This window comes from Cebus imitator, unplaced genomic scaffold (genome assembly GCF_001604975.1).
Source record: "Cebus imitator isolate Cc_AM_T3 unplaced genomic scaffold, Cebus_imitator-1.0 Scaffold614, whole genome shotgun sequence".
Classification (NCBI taxonomy): domain Eukaryota; kingdom Metazoa; phylum Chordata; class Mammalia; order Primates; family Cebidae; genus Cebus; species Cebus imitator.
In genome coordinates, this window is record NW_016107929.1 from 456,958 (window position 1) to 480,533 (window position 23,576).

General features: G+C 44.2%; 1 protein-coding gene across 11 annotated transcripts; it reads right to left on the reverse strand.

Moving 5' to 3' along the window:
- Window positions 1-325: 325 nt before the first annotated feature.
- On the reverse strand, window positions 326-19,576 carry PEX5 (peroxisomal biogenesis factor 5). Of its 11 annotated transcripts, none has more exons than XM_017517053.2 (16): window positions 19,427-19,553; window positions 17,671-17,833; window positions 17,364-17,399; window positions 16,927-17,059; window positions 16,583-16,714; window positions 11,002-11,104; window positions 10,139-10,229; window positions 9,636-9,746; window positions 9,279-9,371; window positions 8,200-8,295; window positions 3,996-4,139; window positions 3,719-3,789; window positions 3,124-3,336; window positions 2,617-2,782; window positions 1,973-2,130; window positions 326-1,793 (listed from the first exon to the last, which is right to left on the reverse strand). In XM_017517053.2, exons 1-16 carry the CDS (start codon window positions 19,456-19,458, stop codon window positions 1,592-1,594), a joined length of 1,944 nt encoding a protein of 647 aa, XP_017372542.2. In that variant the 5' UTR covers window positions 19,459-19,553; the 3' UTR covers window positions 326-1,591. The 11 variants fall into 11 exon arrangements, with proteins under 11 accessions (XP_017372542.2, XP_017372541.2, XP_037590337.1 ...); XM_017517052.2 differs by having other exon boundaries at window positions 8,200-8,319; window positions 19,427-19,550; XM_037734409.1 differs by lacking the exon at window positions 19,427-19,553 and adding an exon at window positions 18,657-18,911 and having other exon boundaries at window positions 8,200-8,319.
- Window positions 19,577-23,576: the final 4,000 nt, after the last annotated feature.

A 23,576-nucleotide genomic window follows, 5' to 3' on the forward strand; every position in this document is an offset into this window, starting at 1 on the left:
TAGAAACCCTAAGCATCAAAAAACTATCAAAATCCTTCCATGTAAGTCTTAATACAAAACAACCTAACAATTATATGGCACTGCACACTTTCCTTTGTAGTAGTAACAGGAGTAAAAATTCATGATTATCAGAAATCTGTTTCTCCTGCTAGCCCAGAAGCTCCCCAAGCACAGGGACCCTGTTCCCTGTGCTCTATCATTCCTAGAGGGATAAGCAGGTCACCAATGTACCAACGAGAATTTGAAAGACAAAAACTGTTGAATCAGAGTTCTCCCAACACCAGCGCGCCTCCTGCCACCCCAACTTCATGACCAGCAGCAGCACTCATACCCGCATCAGTTCCATTTATTCTTTGTACAAATATTTTACAGTTTTATTTTTAAATCATTTACACGTATTCATACAAAGAAAAATAAATTTCAGGATGCAATCTTGGGACCATGGTAATTTAAAAAAAAAAAAAATCTCTCTGATCATTAGCTACTGCAGACAAGGCAAGAGGCTTAGCAGTCATTATGTCCCCATGCAGGGGACAAGTGAGAAGAATCCAAGCTGCTCCCTCATCTTCTTTCAATCTTCACCTTCCGGAGACAACATGGGGGAAAGGGATTTTCCAATGCTCTCCCCTAGAAACATTTCAAGAAGTATAGCAAAGGCTTATGGTAACACTGAACCTATTTGCTAGAAATCTGAAAGATTGTAATTTCTGAACCACCTTTCTAAAAGAGTTAACTCAATTCTCATTCACAGGTGCTTCTGAGAGGAGGAGGGTTTGCTGCACTCACCACACCCCCTTCCCACTTGCTCTGTCCTCCCAACGCTCCAGAACAGAGCCCTAGATCTCATCTCATCTAGCACTTCCATGCTCCCACCTAGCCTCCTTTCACAAGTGAACCTTCCTCCAACCCCACACACCCAGACACTCTGTAGCAACTGGCCCTGGCAGCTCCTGAGGACCACTGTGATGATGACACAGGATTACTGCATCAGCGTCGTGCTCACGGGGAATCAGAGCTCAGCCAGAAGAGGTCCAAGAATAACAGAACTATGAATACTCCTACCAAAACTCAGCTCTGCTCAGCCAAATCAACAATTCAACCAAACAGGGAACTCCTAGCACGTCCCAACCCAGGCCATCATCATTAGAGGTGCACAGCAAATGAACCTCCTCCTTACACTGCCCAAGGAAGCTGGGCTATTATCAATTCCCAGTAAAAGGGAGGGAAAGGCGAGACATTACAAATGTGGTAGACCCTATCAGAAACGGCAGCTGATGACAACAGTGGCCCTAAATCGTTGGGTCCTACCCAAAAAGCAGCACCAAGAAAAGGCATGATGAGCAGAGAGATCTGTAGCTGGATGTACAGCCCTTGAATTACCAAGGGACTCAGAGATAACGCAGCTCGTTTTCCCACAATTATGTAGGAACTAGAACACAGACTGCCCGCCCCTACGTTGAGGCAGTTCCTGAAAGGCCGTACCGCTTATGGTCATCAGCCCACCCCCTTGGTAGGCCCATTTGGGGAGAAGGAATCACATCCAGAGCGGGGACCCCTCCAGTGGACACTCACAGGGCAGCCCGTCCCACTGTCACTGGGGCAGGCCAAACATAGTTAGGAGGGTGGGCAGATCCCGGGCATCAGCTGCACCATAGGCATCGCTCTGGCCTAACATAGACAATGCCAAACGCAGGGTGCTCCAGATGTTCTCCGACATGGCTCCTCCTTCACCCCGAGGGCCCCGGCTTTTCCTCTGCATGTTCAGGGCCTCCAGAAAGTGCTCCACAGCCTCCCTGAAGGAAGAAGAGGAATGAGAGCTGGTACTGAACAACAATGGAAGGAAGCAGGTCAGCTAGCAGCGGGAGAGAGAGAAAGCTGGGCTGGCTAGCCAAACAGGATCTGAGAATGAGGAGCTAGGGCCACAGGCAAGGAGAAAAAGTTCATTCATTCATTGCTCAGTAGCTACTCTCACCGGTGAGCGCCAAGGTTGATGCAGCTGATGCCCAGGTTGTAGCGGGACCGGATATAGCCAGGCTGGAGCTCGAGGGCCCGGCGGTATGCAGCTACGGCTTCTTCACTCTGGTTTCCATTGGCCAAGGTGGCTCCTAGCTTATTCCACAGCAAATAGTCCTGGGATGGGGATGCAGAAGGGATGGGAACAGCTCAACTCAGATCAAATTCTGCCCATGACTCCCACTGCTTCACTACTCTGTCTAGCTAACATGTTTCATCCCATTCCATTCTCAACAGTTAGCTGTGAGTTGCTACAATGTAACCCCTCTCACCCTATGCTGACTCCCTTATATCCAGATGACTCTAGACTCCCACCCTTGTTTTCTCAATCCTCCCAAGGCAGTCAGTGCATGGAACACTGGAATGAAATAAACCCATGACTCCAAAAGTCTGAACAAATTACTCTTTTTTGTGGCGGGAGGCAGGGTCTTGCTATGTTGCCCAGATTGGATTTGAACTCCCGGGCTCAAGTGACCCTCCTACTTCAGCGTCCCAAGTAGCTGGGACTACAGGCATGCACCATCACACACCCAGCTTCCCAATAAATGATTCTTCAATAAGGTACAGAACCATGTCCCATTTCCATTCCTCCCCTAGGCTCACATTGGGACGAACACTGAGGGCAGCGGTGAAGCAGTCCACAGCCTTGTCATACTCCCCACTCAGGTTGAAAAGGACTCCCAAGCCACACTGCACATCAGGATCAATGGAGGTAGGGTCCAGCCGCACAGCTGCCAGGAAGAGCTCTTTCACTTCAAGAAACAGGGAGCTGGATGAAAAGGAAAAGAAACACAAAAAAAGGAGGTAGATGAATATCTGTATTTCCATTCCTCCAAAATTAATTCCTTCACTGGTCAATCATATCCACAAGATTCATCAATCTATCAGTCATCCCTTCTACTCTCAAAGTTCAATGTAAAACCCTGTTTTTCTGTTTCACCCTAGTACTGCACTGTGGAATGCAGATCTCCTTCAAACTGATCCTAGGTTTCCCAGCCCACTCTCAGGACCCTTTGGTCTCAATCTCTCCAAACTTCCAAAATCAAGGCCACCCTCCTACTGGGACTTAGGTTACTATAATTCCTCATCCTAGGGACCCCTCATACTCACTCAGACAACAGAGACCCCAGGATACGCTTGCTGGGGCCCAGTCCTGCCCCACCAGCCCCTTCTTCGGCAGGTGTCACCAGATGGGCATAGGCTGGTGTGTAGCGCAGCCAGTCGCGCAGGGTTTCACAGGCCTGTCGCTGCAGGGACTCATTGGTGAAGCTCACGGCCAGCGCCATCAGTGCTGTCTGGTTATCTGGCTTTAGCTCCAGACACCTGTTTGATCAGGGATGGGCAGACTTGGTAACTGCAATGACACCGGCACATGTGAGCAGCCTGAAATCTAAGTCAAGCTTTGAAACGCAGAGTCACAATGACCTCACCTGTGACTCCTCTGACACCTGAGTTAATAGTAAAGTTACAGATCTAGGAGAAAGGGGAAAGTTTTAGCAGCCAAGGAACCAACCAAAGCCCTACAAATAAAATCAAAAGCTGATGAAGGAATGGAACTCACTCCAACCCTCAGAGTTGCACCATGAGAAAACACTCCTGTTAGCACCCAGAAAAAAGACAAGGATCCAGGTCTGGGCTTCTGTCATTCAAAAGGTCATGTGCAGAGCCTTAGAAGCACCCCACCCACACCGTTCAGTATACTCACCTCCGCAATGCACTGATGGCTAACAGTTCTTGTTCATTCTCTGCCTGGGTGGTACCCAGGTACTGCCAAGCCTAGAGGAAAGTTGACAGATTCCATCACCCCATATTCCCCTCTCCATTCTCCCTCCCCCTGGCGTCCCCTCCTCACCATCTCGCTCTTAAGCCCCTATCCTAGGCCATCGCCCAGGCCCTAACCCATCTACACTACTCTCCTTGGGGCCTTCCTCAAAATGGAGGAAGCAGTCTCTAGTCGGAAATCAGAATATGGAGTCACTCACTTCCATGTGCTTAGGATCCTGCTGCACAGCTGCCTCAAAAAGCAGCACAGCATTTGGCAGGTCCCCCTCCTGAAGTCGCCGCAGCCCTTCTTCAAAAGGCTGAGGGTGATCACGCAAGGGGTTCTCCTCCTCAAACTGGTACCCCTACAAGAAAAGCATGTGAGACACCGACTGAGAGAGTCAGCACAGTCAGAGCAGCAGGGATGTGAGGATGATAACCAAGACAGAGAAGCTGAGGGCCTCCAAACAGGTTTCTGAATTAATTGCTGGCAAATTCTCCGTATTATAAAACGACAACAAGTAAAATCATTTGGCATCAGGCTCATGCTGCCATCTCCTGGTTCACAGTACCTGGAAAGCTAGGCAAGTCTACAAACTCATCCACGCTGGAAATAGGCTTATTTTAGGAAGTCTTCACAGGCTTGTATTCCCACACCTTGACTTCTCACCACGGGACAGAACATGCTTCTCAACAGGATCTGCTTATACTAATGAAATAAACTGTCCCTAGCTATTCAAAGTGCATTTCTTGTTATCCTTCAATAATGTGATAGTGTTTAAAGGAAATGTTAGAGTCCTGCCATTCAAATATAACTCTGATTTAGCTCACAGAGTCATTGCACACGTCAACTAGATAAAACATGCTCAAGCATTTTAGAAATGTTAACTTATTCCCCAACTTCAGTCTTAACAATTATGAAGATTAATCTGTATCTGACAGTAAGTGAAAGCTAGATCCCAAAATCCAGATGGCAGAGAATACTTCAGAAAGACACCATTCTCTTCCAGCTGAGGATTTCTCACTTTAGAGAAGAGTTACGATACTATCTGCAAAGCTTTGTCAACTGGCATTTTACACTAGGCAGAGAAGAAATAAGGTAAAGGGGAAGTCACTAGGAAGCAGCACAATTTGGGACATGCAAACAAAAAGTCCCTTTTTGGAGAGTACATACCAGGATGAAAACAAGATGCAAAATACCAGGCAGAGAGGTCTTTTTAAATGCAGTTAAGAATAAATTCAAATAAAACTATACAAAATAAAGGCATGAGGCCCCTTTTCATTATTATTGTGAAACTGATAAAGAATCAAAAACACTTAACTCTTACAAGCAAAGTTCTAAGTCATGATCAGATGTAAATTATTTGTCACAAATGAAAATTAAATAAGTACAACAAGGGTTTAACAAGAGAGATATATTATAGATTTGAGACAAATGTATAAAAAGTATACTTGTATTGAAAACAAGTCTGTTTTTGGACATCTCTGTACAATATAAAAACTCAGAAGGCAAAAAATGACTCTAGTCTAATGATCAGCATATTTTTTCTATGAAGGACCAGATAATAAGTATTTCAGGCTTCGTAGATGTGCTGCAACCACTCAGCTCTACTGTTAGAGTGAAAAGGCAGCCAGACATAAGTCAACAAATGAGCATGGTTGTCTTCCAATAAAATTTTATTTATAAACACTAAAATTTGAATTTTATATAATTTTCACTTGTCACAAAATATTACTCTTGATTTTCTCCAACCATTTAAAAATGTTAAAACCATTCTCAGCTAGTGGATCATTAAAAACAGAAAGATTTATTCCACAAGCCAGTTTGCTGACTCTTGCCCTAGACTATTAGAATTCAATAAAATAAATCTTTCTACATTCAACCTCAACTATTGTTCATCATCAATACATGTTTTAAGCCACTCTACAGAAAAGAGATTACTGTCATCTATGATGCAATTTCCTAATAAAAGTAATTCTTGCCTCTCAGAGCTATTGAGAACATCAAATGGGAATATTCACCAATACCTTACCAAAAAGCTTAAAATATTATCTGTAAATAGCTATGGCCTGGTGCAGTGGCTCATACCTGTAACCCCAGCCCCCTTGGGAAGCCAAGGGGGACGGATCATCTGAGGTCAGTTCGAGATCAGCCTGACCAACATGGAAAAACCGCTTCTCTACTTAAAATACAAAATTAGCCAGGCGTGGTGGCACACGCCTATAATCCCAGTTACTCCGGAGGCTGAGACATGAGAATCGCATGAATCAAGGAGGCAGAGGTTGCAGTGAGCTGAGATCATGCCATTGCACTCCAGCCTGGGCAATAAGAGTGAAACAATGTGTCCAAAAAAAAAAAAAAAAAAAAAAGCTATTATCCTCATTGCTCTGGATACTTACTTAAGATATGATGGCCTATATATGACAGCCAGGAGTGATGTGAATGCTCTTCAGGTGTCTTCATCAGATAACACAACAGTTCAATGCCACCACCTAGCAACCACAGGATTCTCTAAGTTTCCTCTTATCCATGCTATCTATTCTCCTTAAGGTCTTATCAACTGCTGATCAAAGAGGAATTTTTCAAAACTAGAATACTTGCACAGATGATGGAAAAAGAGTACTCTGGAGGATCCGTCAACAATCCACAGAACACAGGATAAGCCTGGCATCACTGTTGCATCCTGAAAAGCCAAACCCAAATCAAAAGCCAATCATTTTATCTGATACTTGGGCTGCTCCAAAATCTCATAGAATCAAACTGCGGAAATGATCACTACAAAGAATCTGTCCCATCACAGAAACTTCTGTTTTATCATAATAGCAGATTCATATCTACCTCAGCAGCAATGTAAATTGCCTCTGAAAATTTAAGGGCTATCAATAAATAAATCGTACATTCAAAGAGACCCAGGAATTTATGTAACAATCAAGAGTCAAATCCAATTTGTTTTTAAAAAGTGCTATTGAGATGGAATTCAATATTAACTTAAAGCCAGATACTGTCTGAATTGCTTACTACATCTTTTTTCTAAAAACATTAATGCAAGTATTTCTAATCCTAATTTTCCAATATCCCAAAGTATCAATGGTATCAAGTAGGGCTCAAGAACCTACAAACATACTTTTAAAGTTTTTAATTAAAAAACGTATTCTGGCCAGCATGTCATAAATATGAGAGTAATCAACGAAAGAAAATGCTGCTCATACAAAACTATTATTACATCTACATGTATCAAAAGCATGGACATTTTTACCTAAAATGTATAACTTTCCATTTAAAAGCTGATGGGGCCTATGTGACTTATCGAATTGTTAATAGAAAATAATAAAAGTATTATCTATGATATTTCCTTCAGTTCTTCCTTATCAAAATTAAATAAATGAACTGATATTCTAGTGATATGTACGGCAAGGTCCCATCTGTCTTTTCCCTTGCATCACACAGGATAGTTAGAAAAATCCAGATCAGGCTGGAATAATAAGCAAAATCATATTTCTCCTAATACAGTTCTTCACTGGCTCTCAAACCCTAGCCTTTATCTGCACTGCATCCTCCAGTCTTTGCACGGCTCCCTTATTACATCAAGATCCATCTCCAGCACCCTGCTTTGCATCTCAGGCCCTGGTTCCAGCCCCAGAATCCTTTCCCAACCAGATCTGAGCTGAGAAAAAGACATCACTACTCACCTCCCCAGTTTGCTTTGCCTTTTTTCAAAACCAAGCAATTCTTTCCCCTCTTCATGCTTCAACTCAGGAGTTCAATTATTAAACGCATCCCCAAATACCGTACAACCCACAAGCAGATTTGTTTTTTAGTGAGACCCCAGAAGTAATATATGTTTCTAAGTCAAAAGCACATGCTATATGCAAAATACAATCATCTTTCATACTGACTACTGGGAAATTTTCCAAATATTTTAAGTTATTTATTATAAATTCTTTGAAAACCCTAACTTAGGGCAAGTGGCTAATACCCATAAGAGATCAGAACGTTAAATGAATATATGAGTTTAAAAAGTAAACAGACATTAAGATGTAGAGGCAGAGGGATAGCCTATTCACTAACATTCCCTACAAAGGAGTAAGCAGTCTTCTCAAAAAGTTCCCAATCCAACCTCCAAGCAGAGCTACTTCCTCTGTGCTCTTAATGTACCATGTGCAAACCTCCTTTATAGGTGTTATGTCACTGGATTGTCATTCTTTGACAAGAGTAGTCTCATTAACATCTATATCCCAAGAATAAAGTATACACTCAAACACTGAAGGAGAACAAGAGCAAGGCAATGTTTCAGACTTCTTTTCATGGAAAGGGACTCAAGAAAATACTTAAAAGCACCCTTCAAAATCAGGATTAAAGGAAAAACATTAAAAAGAAGGAAGTTCTGGAACCTGAAAGGTAAGAACTAAGAGTTTTTACCTTACCTTATCATAGGTAGCTGACGTAAGGTCATCATAGTCAGAAAGCCAGGGGTGAGCCTCAGCATCCCGTTTTGCCATCTCCTCCAACTCTGCCTGCAACTTGTCCCAGAAATCGACATCAGACTGTAAGAAAGGGAAGGCAGATAGAAAAAGGAGATCCATTATGACCACCCCGCCCCACTCTCAGCCCTGCTGGGACTGATTCCCTAAGGCAGCAGTTCTTGAATTTCAACATATTTAAGAATCATCTGAAGAACTTTTCAAAAATGCAGATGCCAGATGGGCGCGGTGGCTCACGCCTATAATCCCAGTACTTTGGAAGGCTAAGGTAGGTGGATCACCTGAGGTCGGGAATTCGAGACCAGCCTGACCAACACAGAGAAACCCTGTCTCTACTAAAAATACAAAAAATTAGCTGGATGTGGTGGTGCATGCCTGTAATCCCAGCTATTCAGGAGGCTGAGGCAGGAGAATCGCTTGAATCTGGGAGGCGGAGGCTGCAGTGAGCCGAGATCACACCATTGCACTCCAGCCTTGACAACAAGAGTGAAACTCCAACTCAAAAAAAAAAAGCAGATGCGCAGATCCTATCCCCAGATACTGATTTAGTAGTCTGGGGTGATGCCCAGAACAGTTTCACTCTTGTTGCCCAGGCTACAGTGCAATGGCACGATCTCAGCTCACTGCAACCTCCACCTCCCAGGTTCAAGCGATGCTCCTGCCTCAGCCTCCTGACTAGCTGGGATTACAGGCATGTGCCACCACACCCAGCTAATTTTGTATTTTTAATAGAGACATGGGGTTTCTCCACGTTGTTCAGGCTGGTCTTGAACTCCTGACCTCAGGCGATCCACCCGCCTTGGGTTCCCAAAATGCTAGGATTACAGGCATGAGCCACCGATACACCTGGCCCAGAAATCTGCATTTTTGAACAGCACCTACCCCATCCCCAAGCATCTCTGACACAGATGATACAGGTCCACTGTGAAATACAATTTGCATCATTTTTGATGTTCATACATCCACTCACTCCAAGGAGTGTTTTCTTTTGGGGTGTCTGCTCCAGCACTATCTGCTCTCACCTCTATAGCTGACTTGGCTCGTTCAAACTCCATATCAAGGGCAGATGTGTTTACTGGTCTTGTGAACTGGTCAACCCAGGCATCTGATGTACCCTGTGACAAAGAAAGATGATCAGTACCACCACCACCAAACTTCTACCCATCAGACGAACAATAAATACCCGCTAAACACCACCAACCTGGGCACTTCTGAGAAAAACATTCTCAGAATCTCTTTCCCACCCACTTGGAACCTGGATGCTATCAAGACAAGCTGGCCTTAAAATCCCTTCCCCATCTGGGACCACTGACCACTAAACCCATGGCCTGGAGCATCATCTGGCTCTGAAGTGCGACTGCAAAGTGACAATGTCCTACCTGCTGCTGTATAAACTCTGCTGCCCACTGTTCTGCCTGAGCTCGGCCCGACCCTGCACCGGACTCCAGGGACACCTGCCCTTCGCCAATCTGCCGCACGAATTTCAGGAACTGGGGCACAGAGACACACATAGGCCACTTGGGAAAGGACTTCCAGGTGTGCACTCTCAACCATGCCCAAGAGGGCCTTGTACTCACCCCTCCCCTGACCATCTCTAGCTGCAGATAAGATATGCTAAAGACCCTAAAAGAAGCAGCAAGCAAAAAGAAAGGGATTTCTAGCTCTGAAGACTTGAAAAGGCATCAGTAAAAAGAGTAGGCAAGGAGATGAGGAAATGAATACTAGAAGGAAGAGGCAGGATCTAAGTCTCTGTTCTACAGACAGGAAAGAATAGACCTCGGATCTCTTCTCCTTCTCTAAACTAAACTGGGGTAAAAGAAGCAAGATTCTTGCCTTCTAAGACGAGCTCTGCTGGGCAAAGCAGCAGAGGGATGTGGCTCACCTCAGAGTTAGCCAATTTGGGGTCATCCACTTTGGCCACAAAGTCACTGGCCATGTGCTGCAGATCCTCCTCAGGCTGATATTCATCACACCTGGAACCGGTAAGAACTAATTTTATACATTAGTCTGCCACCACCTTCCCATGCTACTCCCCACTCGCAGCCCATGACAATGACAGTTCCTACAGGGGAACTCCATTCTCTTGCTGAGAACCTACAAACTTCAATTTGCATTAAAGAAGGACATTTGGGCAGGAGTGTGAAAGTACATGCTTTTACCTCTCCCTTTCCCAAACACATCTTTGCATACAGATGGGATGGTAGCAGCCTCAAAATTAAGAAGGGAACAAGGTAAAATTATGAACTTTAAGATGAAGTTATGAACTTCATATAGGATACTTAGGATTCTTGATATATATATATTTATTTACATACATATGTATATTTTAAAACAACCTTAAAAATCGCCCCTCCTATATACAGCTGATATGTATATATATGCATATATGCATGTATATATACATGTATGTCTATGTGTATACGTATACGTGTATATGTCTATATATACATGCACGTGTGTGTGTGTGCACATGCGTGTGCTTTTGTTTTTTTAAAGACAAAGTTTCCCTACATTGCTTGGGCTACACTTGACCTTCTGGGCCCAGGCAATCCTCCCACCTCAGGCACACAACCACCATGCCCTTGACTACATTTCAACCAGAAATCCACAGGAGTAATAATCCAAGGGGAAATCTTAAAGAATAAAGTAAGTTGGTTTGAGAACATGGAGGGAGGAGGTTAGAGGAGGCTGGGAAAACTGTCTATACTTCTTTCAGAGGATTCAGAAAGAGGCAGCTGGACTCACCAGCGAGCAGAGGCTGTTCCCTCAGGCTCTCCCAGCCACAGCTTCTCCTCTGATTGCTCCAAGTATTCCTCAGCCCAGCGAGCGGGGGACACAGACAAGGGGTCTGCAAGGAGCAGAGAGGTGGGGAAATCACATGGGTTCATTCAGTGTGGGATCAGGGAAAGGAAAAGATACTCACACTCAACTGACCCTCTTAGCTACCCTCTTTCCCTCACAACCCCCAGTCACAAGAAAACGCTACTAAATTTTCAACAGCCTAAATATCCAACCCATTCTCAAAGAGCCTGGGGCAGAAATTTACTGAGAGTTGGGAACAGGAGACCAAATAAGGAGACTCAGGAAAGGATTAAGAACCAAACTCTTTTTCTTGAAGTATAAGATATTTCAATAAGAAACTGTAAGCAGAAGGGCTTTCACTTTCCTCAAAAGTACAGCAGGGAGCCAGTAAGGAGTGAAGGGGACACAGAAGAGCTCCTGTTCTCTAACCAAGCCTCTAATCTGTTCTCCCTCTACCCAGAGTTCACACAATCCCTGCCAACGGAGCCAGATTTCATTGTAATTTGCCTACCAAGAGAATCAGAGAAGTGAAATGCTACACTAGAATTAAAGATACATGGGTCTGCTCTTCCCTATGGATGTTTGGTGGGTTTTTTCATTTTTTTAATCGAAATGTAATATGTAAATATGAAACTATATAATGTCTTCGAAACTTAAGTGTACAGCTCAATTAACTTCAACATATGAATACACTCACATAACCCCCACCCGGATCAAGATACAGAATGTTTACAGTTCCCTCACAGGCTCCCTCAGCCCCCCAACCCCTACAAGAAAACACCATTTGGACTTTTCTCACTTTTGATTATCTTTGAGTAGCTATGTTTTTTTAGTCTAATTCTAGAAACTGTCTCAGAGGCTCTAGTGACAAAGGGCACTGCTGCAACATCAGAATGAACCTATCAAGGCAACAAACTCAATGAGGGTGTTGAACTGTTTTTCAGCCTCCAGGACTTTGCCCTGACTGTCCTGAAGCCAGAAAAAAAGCAAGAAGACTGATTGTGGGTCCTAAAGAGCAAGGAAACAAAGAGAAGGCATAAGCCGCAGTGCTGTTTCCTTCTGCCCTGTGTCGAGAACTAATTTTACTCCTTAGTCTGCCACCACCCTCCCCATGCTGTTCCCCACTCCTGGCTGTGACAATGACCGTTCCCAAGGGGGAACTCCACTTTCTTGTTGAGAACCTACAAACTCCAAAATGCATTAAAGAAGGACACTTGGGCAGGAGAGTGAAAGTACTAGCTGATACTAGTCGTCTTTGTCCCTGATTTCAAGCTCTGACTGCCCTTGCTTCTAACAGTGAGAAAGTAGACTTACCCCTTCAGTATTAAAGTACAAAACCTTCTACTCCATTTTAACTGAGACTTTGCCTGAATAATATCAACAAAGTGGTCTCAAAATCTGAGCAGGAAACATCAAAATGTGAAAAACAAAGGATTAAGACTCTCAGAATATACCTAATTATAAATAATAATTACAAATTACTTATTACATTATACATAATACATAATGTAATAAGAAATATTTTTTGACCATAGACCCATCTCTTAATTTCAAAGATTCTCAAAAATTACAAGCAGATTCTGCTCATTAGCTCTTACAGGAAGCATTTCTCTTCCATTTGCCCCAACTAGATTGCTGGCTCAAGTGTGGAGACAGAAAGGAGATGCCTAATACACAAACAGACTTTAAGGCCTCCCAGTTCCTTACTTCCATTCTGTTGAAAAATAACTACTGCTCTCCAACCACTCCTAACTCTCAGCTAGAATGTTTTGCAAAAGCATATTCTGGCCGTAAGTGCTCCTCAAATTCACAGAAATGTTTCAAATTTCTATGAAATGGTCCCCTCAAGGACAAAATAAAACAGAAAAAATACAAAGCATCTCTGTACTTGTACAACAGATATGAGGACTTAACAATAGATATGAGGCAAATGAGAAAAAAAAAAATCACAGAGATGAGAAAAGCCTTTCTCAAAGACCTATAATTTGGTATTTGGCCATAAAAGCCACAAGACCCAGAATTTTTTGGCATTGGGAACCTGCTCCAACAAGAGTCAAATAACCAAAAGAATCAAAAGAGTAACACACTGCCTTCACAATCTTTTTTGAGAAATTCCTATAGAAAATCAGATCCATGTGGATACATCTGAAATCAAAGCAACTAAGGCCTAAAGAGGGGATGTTACTGCCGGAGGTCATAGCTGGGTAGAGTTAGAACACCCCAGACACCAAATATCCCACTGAAAATGTGCGCCTCATTTAATTTCTTGTTTACTCATTCCTTCTAGGCACATCTTCCCCAAGCTCAAAAGTCAAAAACTCAGAACTTGCCACCCTTACTGATGAAAGTTTCTGTGTCCGCTAAATAGCAGCAGTGTGGAGAAGAATATAGGTTCTAAGGTCAGCCTACCCACATTTAAATCCCAACTCCATCACTTATTCACTGTGCATCTTCAGATAACTGAACTTTCTTAAGTTTCCATGTCCTTATCTTTAAAGCAGAGATAAACAGGCTACCTCATAGGGGTTGCTGTGAAGACCAAAGCGCATAGTAACAAATGTTAGCTATTATCATGTTCGCTCATGGCAAACCCAAAATGAAAGCAGAAAACATCACAATGAGATTGTTATTCCAAAGTCTCTCCTCTACCAACCAGAAAAGATCTGTTGCCAATCATCTTCTGCACTGCGGTCCATGGCCTTTCCCATGAAAAGTGCAGATTTATCTCTCACGATTATCATATGAACCTCACATACCATGTCAACTGAGGCTATCTAAATTCAAGAACCCTGAAAGATGTGTCCTTGATTTTGATCTGTGCATAGCTGTTATGTAAAATGTTACCACTGGAGGACACTGGGTTAAGGGTACACAGAACCTTCCTACATGCTTTTTTTTTTGCAACTTCCAATGAAACTACTTCCAAATAAAAAATTTAAATTTAAATAACTGAGCTGCAAATTTCCTTTCAAACTTGATTTTGACTCTTAACATTGGAGATTTTAAAATAAGAATTTAAAGAATATAACCTTCTTTTAGCTCAAAATCTGCTTAGTATAAAGCCATAGTTAACCTACACAATTGATATATCAGCCACAAATCCTATAATTTAAAATGACAGATAATTTTAAAAGTCAGTTACTACAAAATCAACTCCTTTCCTTAAGTTTTTTCTCCCAGATCTCAATTCATTCGTCCAATACCAGAGGCCTGCTACATGCAAAGCAATATACTACTACAATAAGACATTTTTATGAAGGCAGACTCCAAACAGCCCAACTCCCCTTCTCAGGTTTGCATGTCCCTGTCTCTGTGAAAGGCACAATTCTAAAAGACGGTACAAAATAGAAGTGCTCTACTACAAGCATTTAACTGGTGAGACAGGTCCAACATGTTCTTCTAAAACATGTTCATTTACAAGTTAAGGAAGATTTCACTGGTTGCACGCAATTCAGGGAATTATAACAAAACTTTCACCCATCTCAATGCTCATAATAGCAATTTTTTTTGAGTTATCAAAAATGACTAATGCCCACATTACAACAGAAGCCTCTCTGTGATAAGAGATAGAACTTAAGTCTAAGGTTTATGTGAAAAACTGAGTTTCTGTCTAGGAGAGGGTCTTTGCTATGGTTCAGATTTTAACTTGAGGGAATTCCACAAAGAACCTCAATTTGAGGGTGGGTGCAGTGGCTCACACTTGTAATCCCAGCACTTTAGGAGGCTGAGATGGGTGGATTACTTAAGGTCAGCAGTTCAAGACCAGCCTAGCCAACATGGTGAAACCCTGTCTCTACTAAAAATACCCAAATTAGCCAGGCATGGTGGCACATGTCTGTAGTTACAGCTACTTGGGAGGCTGAGACAGGAGAATCCCTTGAACCGAGGAGGCATAGGTTGCAGTGAGTAGACACGGGCACCACTGCATTCCAGCCTGGGCGATAGAGCAAGAGCCTGCCTCAAAAAAAAAAAAAAAAAAAAAAAATCTCAAGAGCCACACAGACATGAGTTTGAATATCATCCCTGTTATTCAATTATTTTGCACAAAGTATTTAACTTTTCCAAATCTCAGTCTCCTCACCTATAAAATGAGGGAGAATATCCACCTTGTAAGTGTTACCGTGAAGTTCTAATGAGCTTAAGAAGATAAAGTGCTTAGCACTATTAACAAAGCCAAGAGCACCTACTGTTCCACCTTAACTCCAACTTATAGGTTGGAAGAGACATGTGATAAAAGCAAACCACGACTCTTACTAAAGGTGAGTTTTGTTTTTAGATTTGGAGTTTTTCTCTTGTGTGTGAAGAAGTCCATCCTAAACACAGGCCTCCTTCACATACATTTGTCCCTGATCAGATAGGCTTACGGTAAGATGAATCAATCCTAAAGGATGCAAGGAACAATGGATGCTCTCAAGAAAAATTAAGCTGAGACCTTGAAGTCTGCAGCAAAGCAAGAAAGGGCATAAATTAAAATGGTGCAGGTAGATACCAATTCACTCACTTTAATCATCTTAGAAAAATTTAGAACCATGATGACGTGACTCCCTGAGATCCTGGAACTTTGTAACTTTCTTCATGTATATCTCTTGTTATTCTTGATTTCTTAAACTGGAAAAAGCCTAACTGTTGAGAGCAATCAGGAAGAGGAAAGCTGAAGAGACTGCCTTTCCCCCATGGCACTGATTAGATAGGCTCAGGGCAAGAAGAATCAATCATAAAAGATGCAGGGAACAATGCATGCTTTCAAAGAGGAAAAATTAGGCTGAGACCTTGAAGTCTGTAGCAAAGCAAGAAAGAGCATAAATTGCAGGCCTGGCACTGGGCATCCCAGTTAAGGCCACAGGGTCAGGAATCATCCGAATCCAGGGTCAAATCCCAACTCTACCACTGACAAAGTTGTGTAACCTTGGGCAAGTTACTTACCTCTAAGCCTCAATTGTCTTATCTTTAAACTAGTTCTAAAAACAGTAACTACTTCTAGGGTTCTCATGGAGAGTAAGTAGATAATACATTCAAAGCGTGTAACACAAGGCCTAGAACATGACTATCATTATTAATTTTTATTATCATCATCATGGTATGGTCTTTACTTTCTAAAACCATAACTTCAGGCACTTGAACTTCACAGTAACACTGTCCAAGGCCCCAGTTCTGTTCAAAATGACTTAATGCCAGAATCCCAGGTGCTGTAGTGAATATTCTCTTCCTCGGCAACACTGTCATCCAACCAATCTGTAGATCCTCTCCACCAAACCACTGGTAAAGTTCCAGGTAACAAAAAGACCAACCTAACTCTTTTGTTTTCTCTATCCAAAATCTCCCATGCAGTTCAAAGCCAGTGCTCTATTTAATACACGTTTCATTCCCTGTTATCACCTAAGAGAAATTGAGTAGATTACCCTAACCCTCTAGAAATTAGTCATGAGGCCAGAAAAGTCATAATCACACTATACCCTGAACAGGGGAAGGATAAAGAATTCTGCCCCATAGAAACCAATATAGATTTTCCCATAACAAGCTTCACCTGTAACTTCAGAGATGAATTCTTGGGACCAGTCAGTCTCATTATAATCCTGAGTTACATCCACAGCATCTCCAGCTGCAAGAAACTCCTGGGCCCAGTTCTCAGACAAGGCCAAGTCTGCCACACCAGGAGCTTAAAAGAGAGAGAGAAAAAAAACTAAGAAAGAAGAAATACATACCATTCCATCATGCCGAAAGATCCCTGAGTACATGTGAAAACATTCTGTTCCTTTTGTTTCCTTCTGCACGTCAGTTCCCCAATGCTAGCAGCATCCAATGGGACCCCCTTTCTTGGCCCTGGCTACGTAGAAATTGATCTCCCCTCCCACTACACTCTGGACTCACCTCTCTGGGGAGCCTGACGGAAGTTTGACTGTTCAATCTGCTGCATCTCAGCCAGGAGGTCATCCATCTTGAAGGTCTGAGGGGCACGGGACACAAGGGGTGCATTCTGGTCCTGCAGGAATTCAGCCACCAACTGCCAAAAGAAAAATGGTGAAAGGAACCCATGGGGTTGGGGGGCCCCAGCAAGAGACAGGGCCCACTGGAGGGGGATCCCAATGTCAGATACAAGGAAAGGAAAACAAAGAAACTGGAGACACATAAAGAGACATCGTCTTCCCATAGATTTTGAAGCACAAAAAAAAAATACATTTAAAAACAAGCAGGCAATCTCATTTGGTCAGGAAAGCCCAAAAATTGAAATGGGGTAAACTAAGTTTAAAGGTAAAAACACAATGGGCAAGAGAAAAATGGGACTGGAAAGAGATTGGTCTATTTACCTCATCTTCAGAAGCTACTCCCAAAGGCTTGGAGACCTAAGAGAAAAACAAAGAGAAGCAAAATGGTGCAGTTCCTCTAAAATGAGGGGTTGATGAAGACCACACACATCTGAGCCTCAGTTTCTTCATCTATAAAATACTTGCCTTTATTCAAAGATGCACAGGGTTTTCTAGTGTTTAGTAAACGCTCATTAAGTGGCAACTACTATGATTTGCAACACAATAGAGAGAGCAGTAATACCAAGATGTACAAACAGCCCCGCCACCTCAGACCACCACCTGGGCTCTCCACCTCAAGAACACTCACTGCCTCCGAGGCTGGGGCTCCGGGGGGCCAGGGGCCAGGCCTCAATCCCTCCTGCCGAAGGGCCTTGTCTTGGGTGAAGTGCCCGGCCAGCTTCATGAGCGGGTTGGCACCCCCGCATTCGGCCTCCACCAGCTCCCGCATTGCCATGGTGACCGCCAGCTCTCTGATGGACACAGGATATTTGGAACTGAGGTACCAAAGCCAGACCCTTCCCGGACCCACAACTCTGCTCGTATCTGAGGAAGGCACACAGACGTCTGCCCCGCACGGGCCAGCTTGCCGGCCGCGGGCCACCCTCCATCCCTGTGCCTTTTGCTGGGACCCCCACCTCTGCTAGGACTTCGAGGGAGGTCGGTACTCTCTCCGGCCGCCCCCCTCAGAGACCACCGCTTCCAGCCCGCGCCTCTGCAGCGGCCTCAACGACGACGGTCTCAGGGGCTGGGGACCACTAGCTGCCCCCCACAAAGGGGCCTGGACCCAGGGGGACTACGGGGACGCTTCAACAACCGGGCTGGATGGGGACACTGGCCCGGCAAGGGAGAGTGGGAAAACAGCCCGACCATGCTTAGGACCCCGCAGCCCCAGCACGCGGGGAGCACGGCGGGAGGGCATTCCGTCCCCCTAAGTCGCCAGAGCCCTTCCCCGGCTCGGCCCGGACTCTCCCGCGCTCCCCACTGCCCGTCTCCCGCGCCCGGCTGCCGCTCCGGCTCCGCCCCTGGGACCCGCGAGGCCACGGCAAGGGTGGGGGAGGCCCCGGGACGCGGCTCCTTGGCCCCTTGGGGGTCCTGCGCTCACCGCCCCGCGCCGCGCCGCGCCGCACGACCCGCCGGGACACCAGGTGCGGGCTTGGGGGAGGGGAGAAGAAGGGGGCGAGGAGCCAGGAGGCGGGGCTCAGGCTTAAAGGGGCAGCGACTGCCCCGCAGCGGCCGAGGCCCTGCGGAAGCTGTCTGAAGGGGCGGGGCCTTAAGACTGCGTCTCAGCCTGACCGGAAGAGCCCGGAGTCTTAAAGGGGAAGAACACGTCAGAGAGCAGGTCTTGGAGAGTCGCCTCTTGGAGCGCTCAAAAGACTACAGGCCCTAGGATTTGCTTGACGGAAAGCTCAAAGAAGAATGGAGCTAAAAAGGGCTTCCCGGGCTGTCGGGGAAGGTCGAAGACGCGAGATCCTAGGCTCAGTAGATGCTGCCTCTTCCCTTGGGCGCATTGTGACCCAAGGGGATTCACTGACCTTTCTGAGCCTCAGTTTTCACCTCTAAAATGGGGCTGGCTACTGTTCCCAAGCCCAAGACAAAGAAAGGCCCTAACATGAGGAGCTGGGGAGTCCAATCCGAGGCCTTCTTCAGCCTCCGAGGCCTGCCCCCCTTCCAAATAACCCCTAGCGGGGCAGCGTCACTGTCTCCATGGAGACAGGGGCCCGCCCCCGCCCCAATCCCTCTCCACCTCTGCATAATGGGGAAAATAGCACTGGATGATGACAAATTCCGGATACCAAAATAGTGTCCAACGCATCCTGAGACCTCGAGCTGGTAACGTACAGGGAAGGTGTACAGTGAGTCACTTCTCTCCCCTCCTTCCGTCCACTAAGTCTGCATAGTGGCCTTATTCCCACCTCTCCAGGCTGAGAAAGCACAAACATACAAGAAATGCTTTTAATCACGAGTAGGACTAAGCCTTAGCACCCCGCCCCCCACATCTGCCAGAGGATGTGCTCTGCTCTCAAACCTCAAAGTCATTGGGAAACAAATCCTGCTAATCTCACCTGGCTTCAAGACCAAGGAGTCCTAGCGTCATGGAGAAGGGCAAGAGGGGCCCAGGGCTGCCGGTAGATGAGCAAGGGTGGCAGTGCCAGAGAACTGAAGTACCATCCCAGCCCAGGGCGCACGAGCGGAGGCAGGCAGGCAGCAGGTGGCGCCATGGGCCAGGCTTGTCTCCTGGCTGTTCTGCAGATTGCAAAGGTGGAGGCCTGGTGGGGGCACAGGGAATGTCTGTGTAAAGTCATCCCTGGGAAGACAGAGAAATTGCTGTGACACCGCAGGGGGACAGAATGGCAGGGGAGACCATACGACTGCAACATTTCTTTTCCTTGCCTTTTCGCCGTCTGTCGGCGGCCCGGAACCCACGCCCCCTTTTCTTCTGGAGCACACAAATCTCAGCTTTTGGGTGTCCGCTGTTCCCAGGCTGCCATCGTGAGGAAAATACCTAATACCTGATAAACTAAACCCACCAAGGATGAAGAGATGCCCTCCAGAAGTGGCATACTTTTAAAAAGAGTACCCCTAGAGAGACCAGTGTTTAGAGGAACCCATCTGATAACAGAAGAATTTCAGAACACCAAGGCAAACAGTTTCCCAGTACCACTTAAACAACAGGACACACATAACCTTCTGTTCTGCTAGGAGTTTGTAGAATGATTAGCAGTAACTCACTTTGTGTGCATATCTCGGGAGAATGGTAATAATAATAACTGATGTTTATTGAATGCTTACTAAAATCCAGGTATTAGGTAAAACACTTCATGTATCTCAGTGCTTTTAATCTTCTTAATAGCCCTATTAAATATATATTGCTAGCCCCACTTTACAGATAAGACTCGTGCAAAATCAGACAGCTAGGAAGTCAAAATTTAATCCAGGTATAACTCCAGGCACCTGCGTCCCAGTCTTAGAGAAGACTTGCTGATAAACCCTGGAGATCCTTGCTCTCCTAGGACACAGAATCATTCACAGAACCTGGTCCACAGTCCCAGAGGTGCTGGGAAAGGGCTAATAGAATGACTTTGGGCTTTAATATTTAATTTACTGAAGCTCTAGATTTGAAGCCCTAGATTTTGTTAACCCAGGTTCAAATTTAAATTCTTATTTTATTCATAAAAGTAATTTTTATAAAATAAAAATTTTTACGTATTCTTTAATTAATGTTTGGCTAACTCAAGTTCAACAGGTTAAATTCTTCCAATGTTTAGACACACATTGCATTGACTGTGTGCCGGGCATTGCTTCAAGCACTTGTCAACTGATGATTTATTTATTCCTTCTAATAGCTGTTAATAATAAATATTATTCCCCATTTTACAAATGAGGAAACTGAAGCACAAAGAAGCTGAGTGACTTGCACAAGGTCATACTAATAAATAGCAAAGCTGGGATTTGAACCCAGACCAGGATCATCAAAATTTGTAAAGGGCTAAATAATCAATATTTTTGGCTTTGTGGTCCATACACTCTCTGTCACAGCTACTCAACCCCGCTGTTGAAGCATGAAAGCAGCCATAGGCCACACCTAAACAAATGAGCATGGCTACATTCTAGTAATGCTTTTTATGGGCACTGAAATGTGAATTTTATATAATTTTCACATCACAAAATATTATTATTCTTTTGATGTTTTTCAACCATTTAAAAATGTCAGATACTTCTCTTTGAGACAGAGTATGGCTCTGTCACCCAAGCCAGAGTACAGTGGCACAGTCTCTGCTCACTGCAATCTCCACCTCCCAGGTTCAAGTGCTTCTCCTGCCTCAGCCTTCTGAGTAGCTGGGACTACGGGCGCATGCCACCACACCCAGCTAATTTTTGTATTTTTACAAAATAGAAAAGTAGAGACGAGGTTTCACTGTGTTGGTCAGCCTGGTCTCAAACACCTGACTTCAGGTGATCCACCCACCTTGGCCTCCCAAAGTACTGGGATTACAGGCATGAGCCACCACAGCTGACCAAAAAAATGTCAAATACTTCTTAGCTTGCAGACTGTGCAAAAACAGGGACAAGGCCATAGTTTTTGGACCTTTGACCTACACAGTCTTGTTCCAGAGTCCACACTCTTAAACACTGTGCTATATTATACTTTTGCTTTTTAGAAATAAAAGTTAAATTTCCTAATATTTTTAACTATGTGACATTTAATATTCATATTTTAAATACCTGACAGGGCAAACAACCCTACTAGGCAAAACCTTTCTAAAGTTTTATTCAACCCTGTAAATCTAATAAATCAAAGTTATAAACATTCATTCAATTTTCTTAATCCTCTTAAAGTCATAAGTCTAAAACTTTACTTTCCAAATCAAAGGCTAATCCATCAGAGTCTCTAAAACATCAAACATTTTAACTTATGTCATTTATACATCTCTAGAAGGCAAATTTACCGACTCAGGTAAGTCAAGTTTACTGGGCTAAATTTAGAACTACAGTGCAGATACTTAAAAGTCAGATTTGAAACCAAGACTCAAGACACAGACATATTCCCAAGACAAGGCTGAGTCACAAATGAGTACTCTCAGCCCTGTTGTAGAGCTGAGCTCTGCCTGCTGTGTCATTGTTCCCGAAGGCCATTTCCTCCACTTGGTAATGATATCCAAGTCATGACTTACAACTTTTTTTTTTTTTTAGACAGAGCCTCGCCCTGTCTGCCAGGCTGGAGTGCAGTGGCAGGATCTCAGCTCACTCTAAACTCCGCCACCTGGGTTTAAGCAGTTCTAGTGCCTCAGCCTCCCAAGTAGCTGGGATTACAGGCATGCACATCACACCTGGTTAATTTTTTTTTTTTTTTTCTGTAGGGAACAGGGTTTCACCATGTTGGCCAAGCTGGTCTTGAACTCTTGGTCTCAAGTGACCCACCTACCTCAGCCTCCCAAAGTGCTGGGATTATAGGTGTAAACCATTGTGCCCAGCCATGAGTTACAAGTTTACCTAGTTATTATCATCTCATTTAGATACAGCTACTTTCTTTCACAACTTCATTTGAATAAATGAATTTCTTTATTTTCTAAGTGTTCAAGCCTACATTCCTTTTGGTTGGACAATGGGTAATACTATGGTTCGAATGTGTCTCCCAAAAATTAATGTGTTAGAAACTTAGCCCCTTTGCCCTTGTGAGTGGATCAACGTCGCTATGATAGGAGGGGCTTGTTATAAAAGCAAGCTCTCTCTGGCTTACTTGCCCTTGCCCTCTCACCACATGATGCCCTCCACCATGTTATCATGTAGCGAGAAGGCCCTCATTAGATGCTGGCACCACACTCCTGAACCATGAACTAAATAAACTTCTATTCCTTATAAATCATCCAGCCTCCATAACTATAAACTAAATAAACCTCATTTTTCATAAATTACTCAGTCTGTGATGATACTCAGAGCAACAGAAAACAAACCAAGACAGGTAGGAAATGGGGGACGACCCCATCTGATTTGATTCTTTAGTTTCTTAATGACGTCAGATGCAGAGTAATAGAGGGTTCCATGCTCTGGAAATTGCAAATCCAGTCACACTCGTTACACATGGACATTTGGAAGAGCTTGTTGGTTGTGATTATTTATCCCTCCTTGCAGCCCTAGTAGTCATCATTGGCAGAGACAACTTGGGAAAGGATGAAAGCCGCGTGTGTGATGAAATGCAGCAAATCCCCAAAGCCAGGACCTTCTAAATAGACCTGAAGAAATCTTAATTTGCTTTAAAAGTGTTCAAAGTAGTGATATCTAGGTATACTCAGGTATACCCAGCACTAGGCACCTAGGTTTGCCTACAAATTATCTTAACTCCATCCCTGGCCACCCAGTAGAGAATGCTGCCAGATAGCAGCAAAGACTGTGGTACACACTGTCTTTACCCCTGTGTCTGAGTCTGTTCTGGCTTCCATAATAAAATACCTTAGACTGGGTGTCTTATAAACAACAAACATTTACTTCTTGCGGTTCTACAGGCTGAGAAGTCCCATCTAAGTACCCACAGAGTCTCAGTTGCAGTGTCTGGTGAGGTTCTTGCTTCATAGATGGTACCTTCTTGCTGCATCCTTACATGGTGGAAGAGCTAGCCATCTCTCTGGGACCTAGTGACACTAATCTGATTCAGGAGGCAGAGCCTTCATAACCAAATCATCTCCCAAAAGCCTCCTAACCACCTCTTGATATTGG

Bases quoted from the DNA above. Each gene is read 5' to 3' on its own strand.
- PEX5 (XM_017517052.2), bottom strand. From the start codon at position 19,458: ATGACGCTAGGACTCCTTGGTCTTGAAGCCAG. The intron at 16,715-16,926 runs GTGAGTCCAGAG...CTCTCTTTTAAG, and splicing joins CCGTCAGGCTCCCCAGAGAG to CTCCTGGTGTGGCAGACTTG. The intron at 2,131-2,616 runs GTGAGCCTAGGG...TCCCCATCCCAG, and splicing joins CCCTCAGTGTTCGTCCCAAT to GACTATTTGCTGTGGAATAA.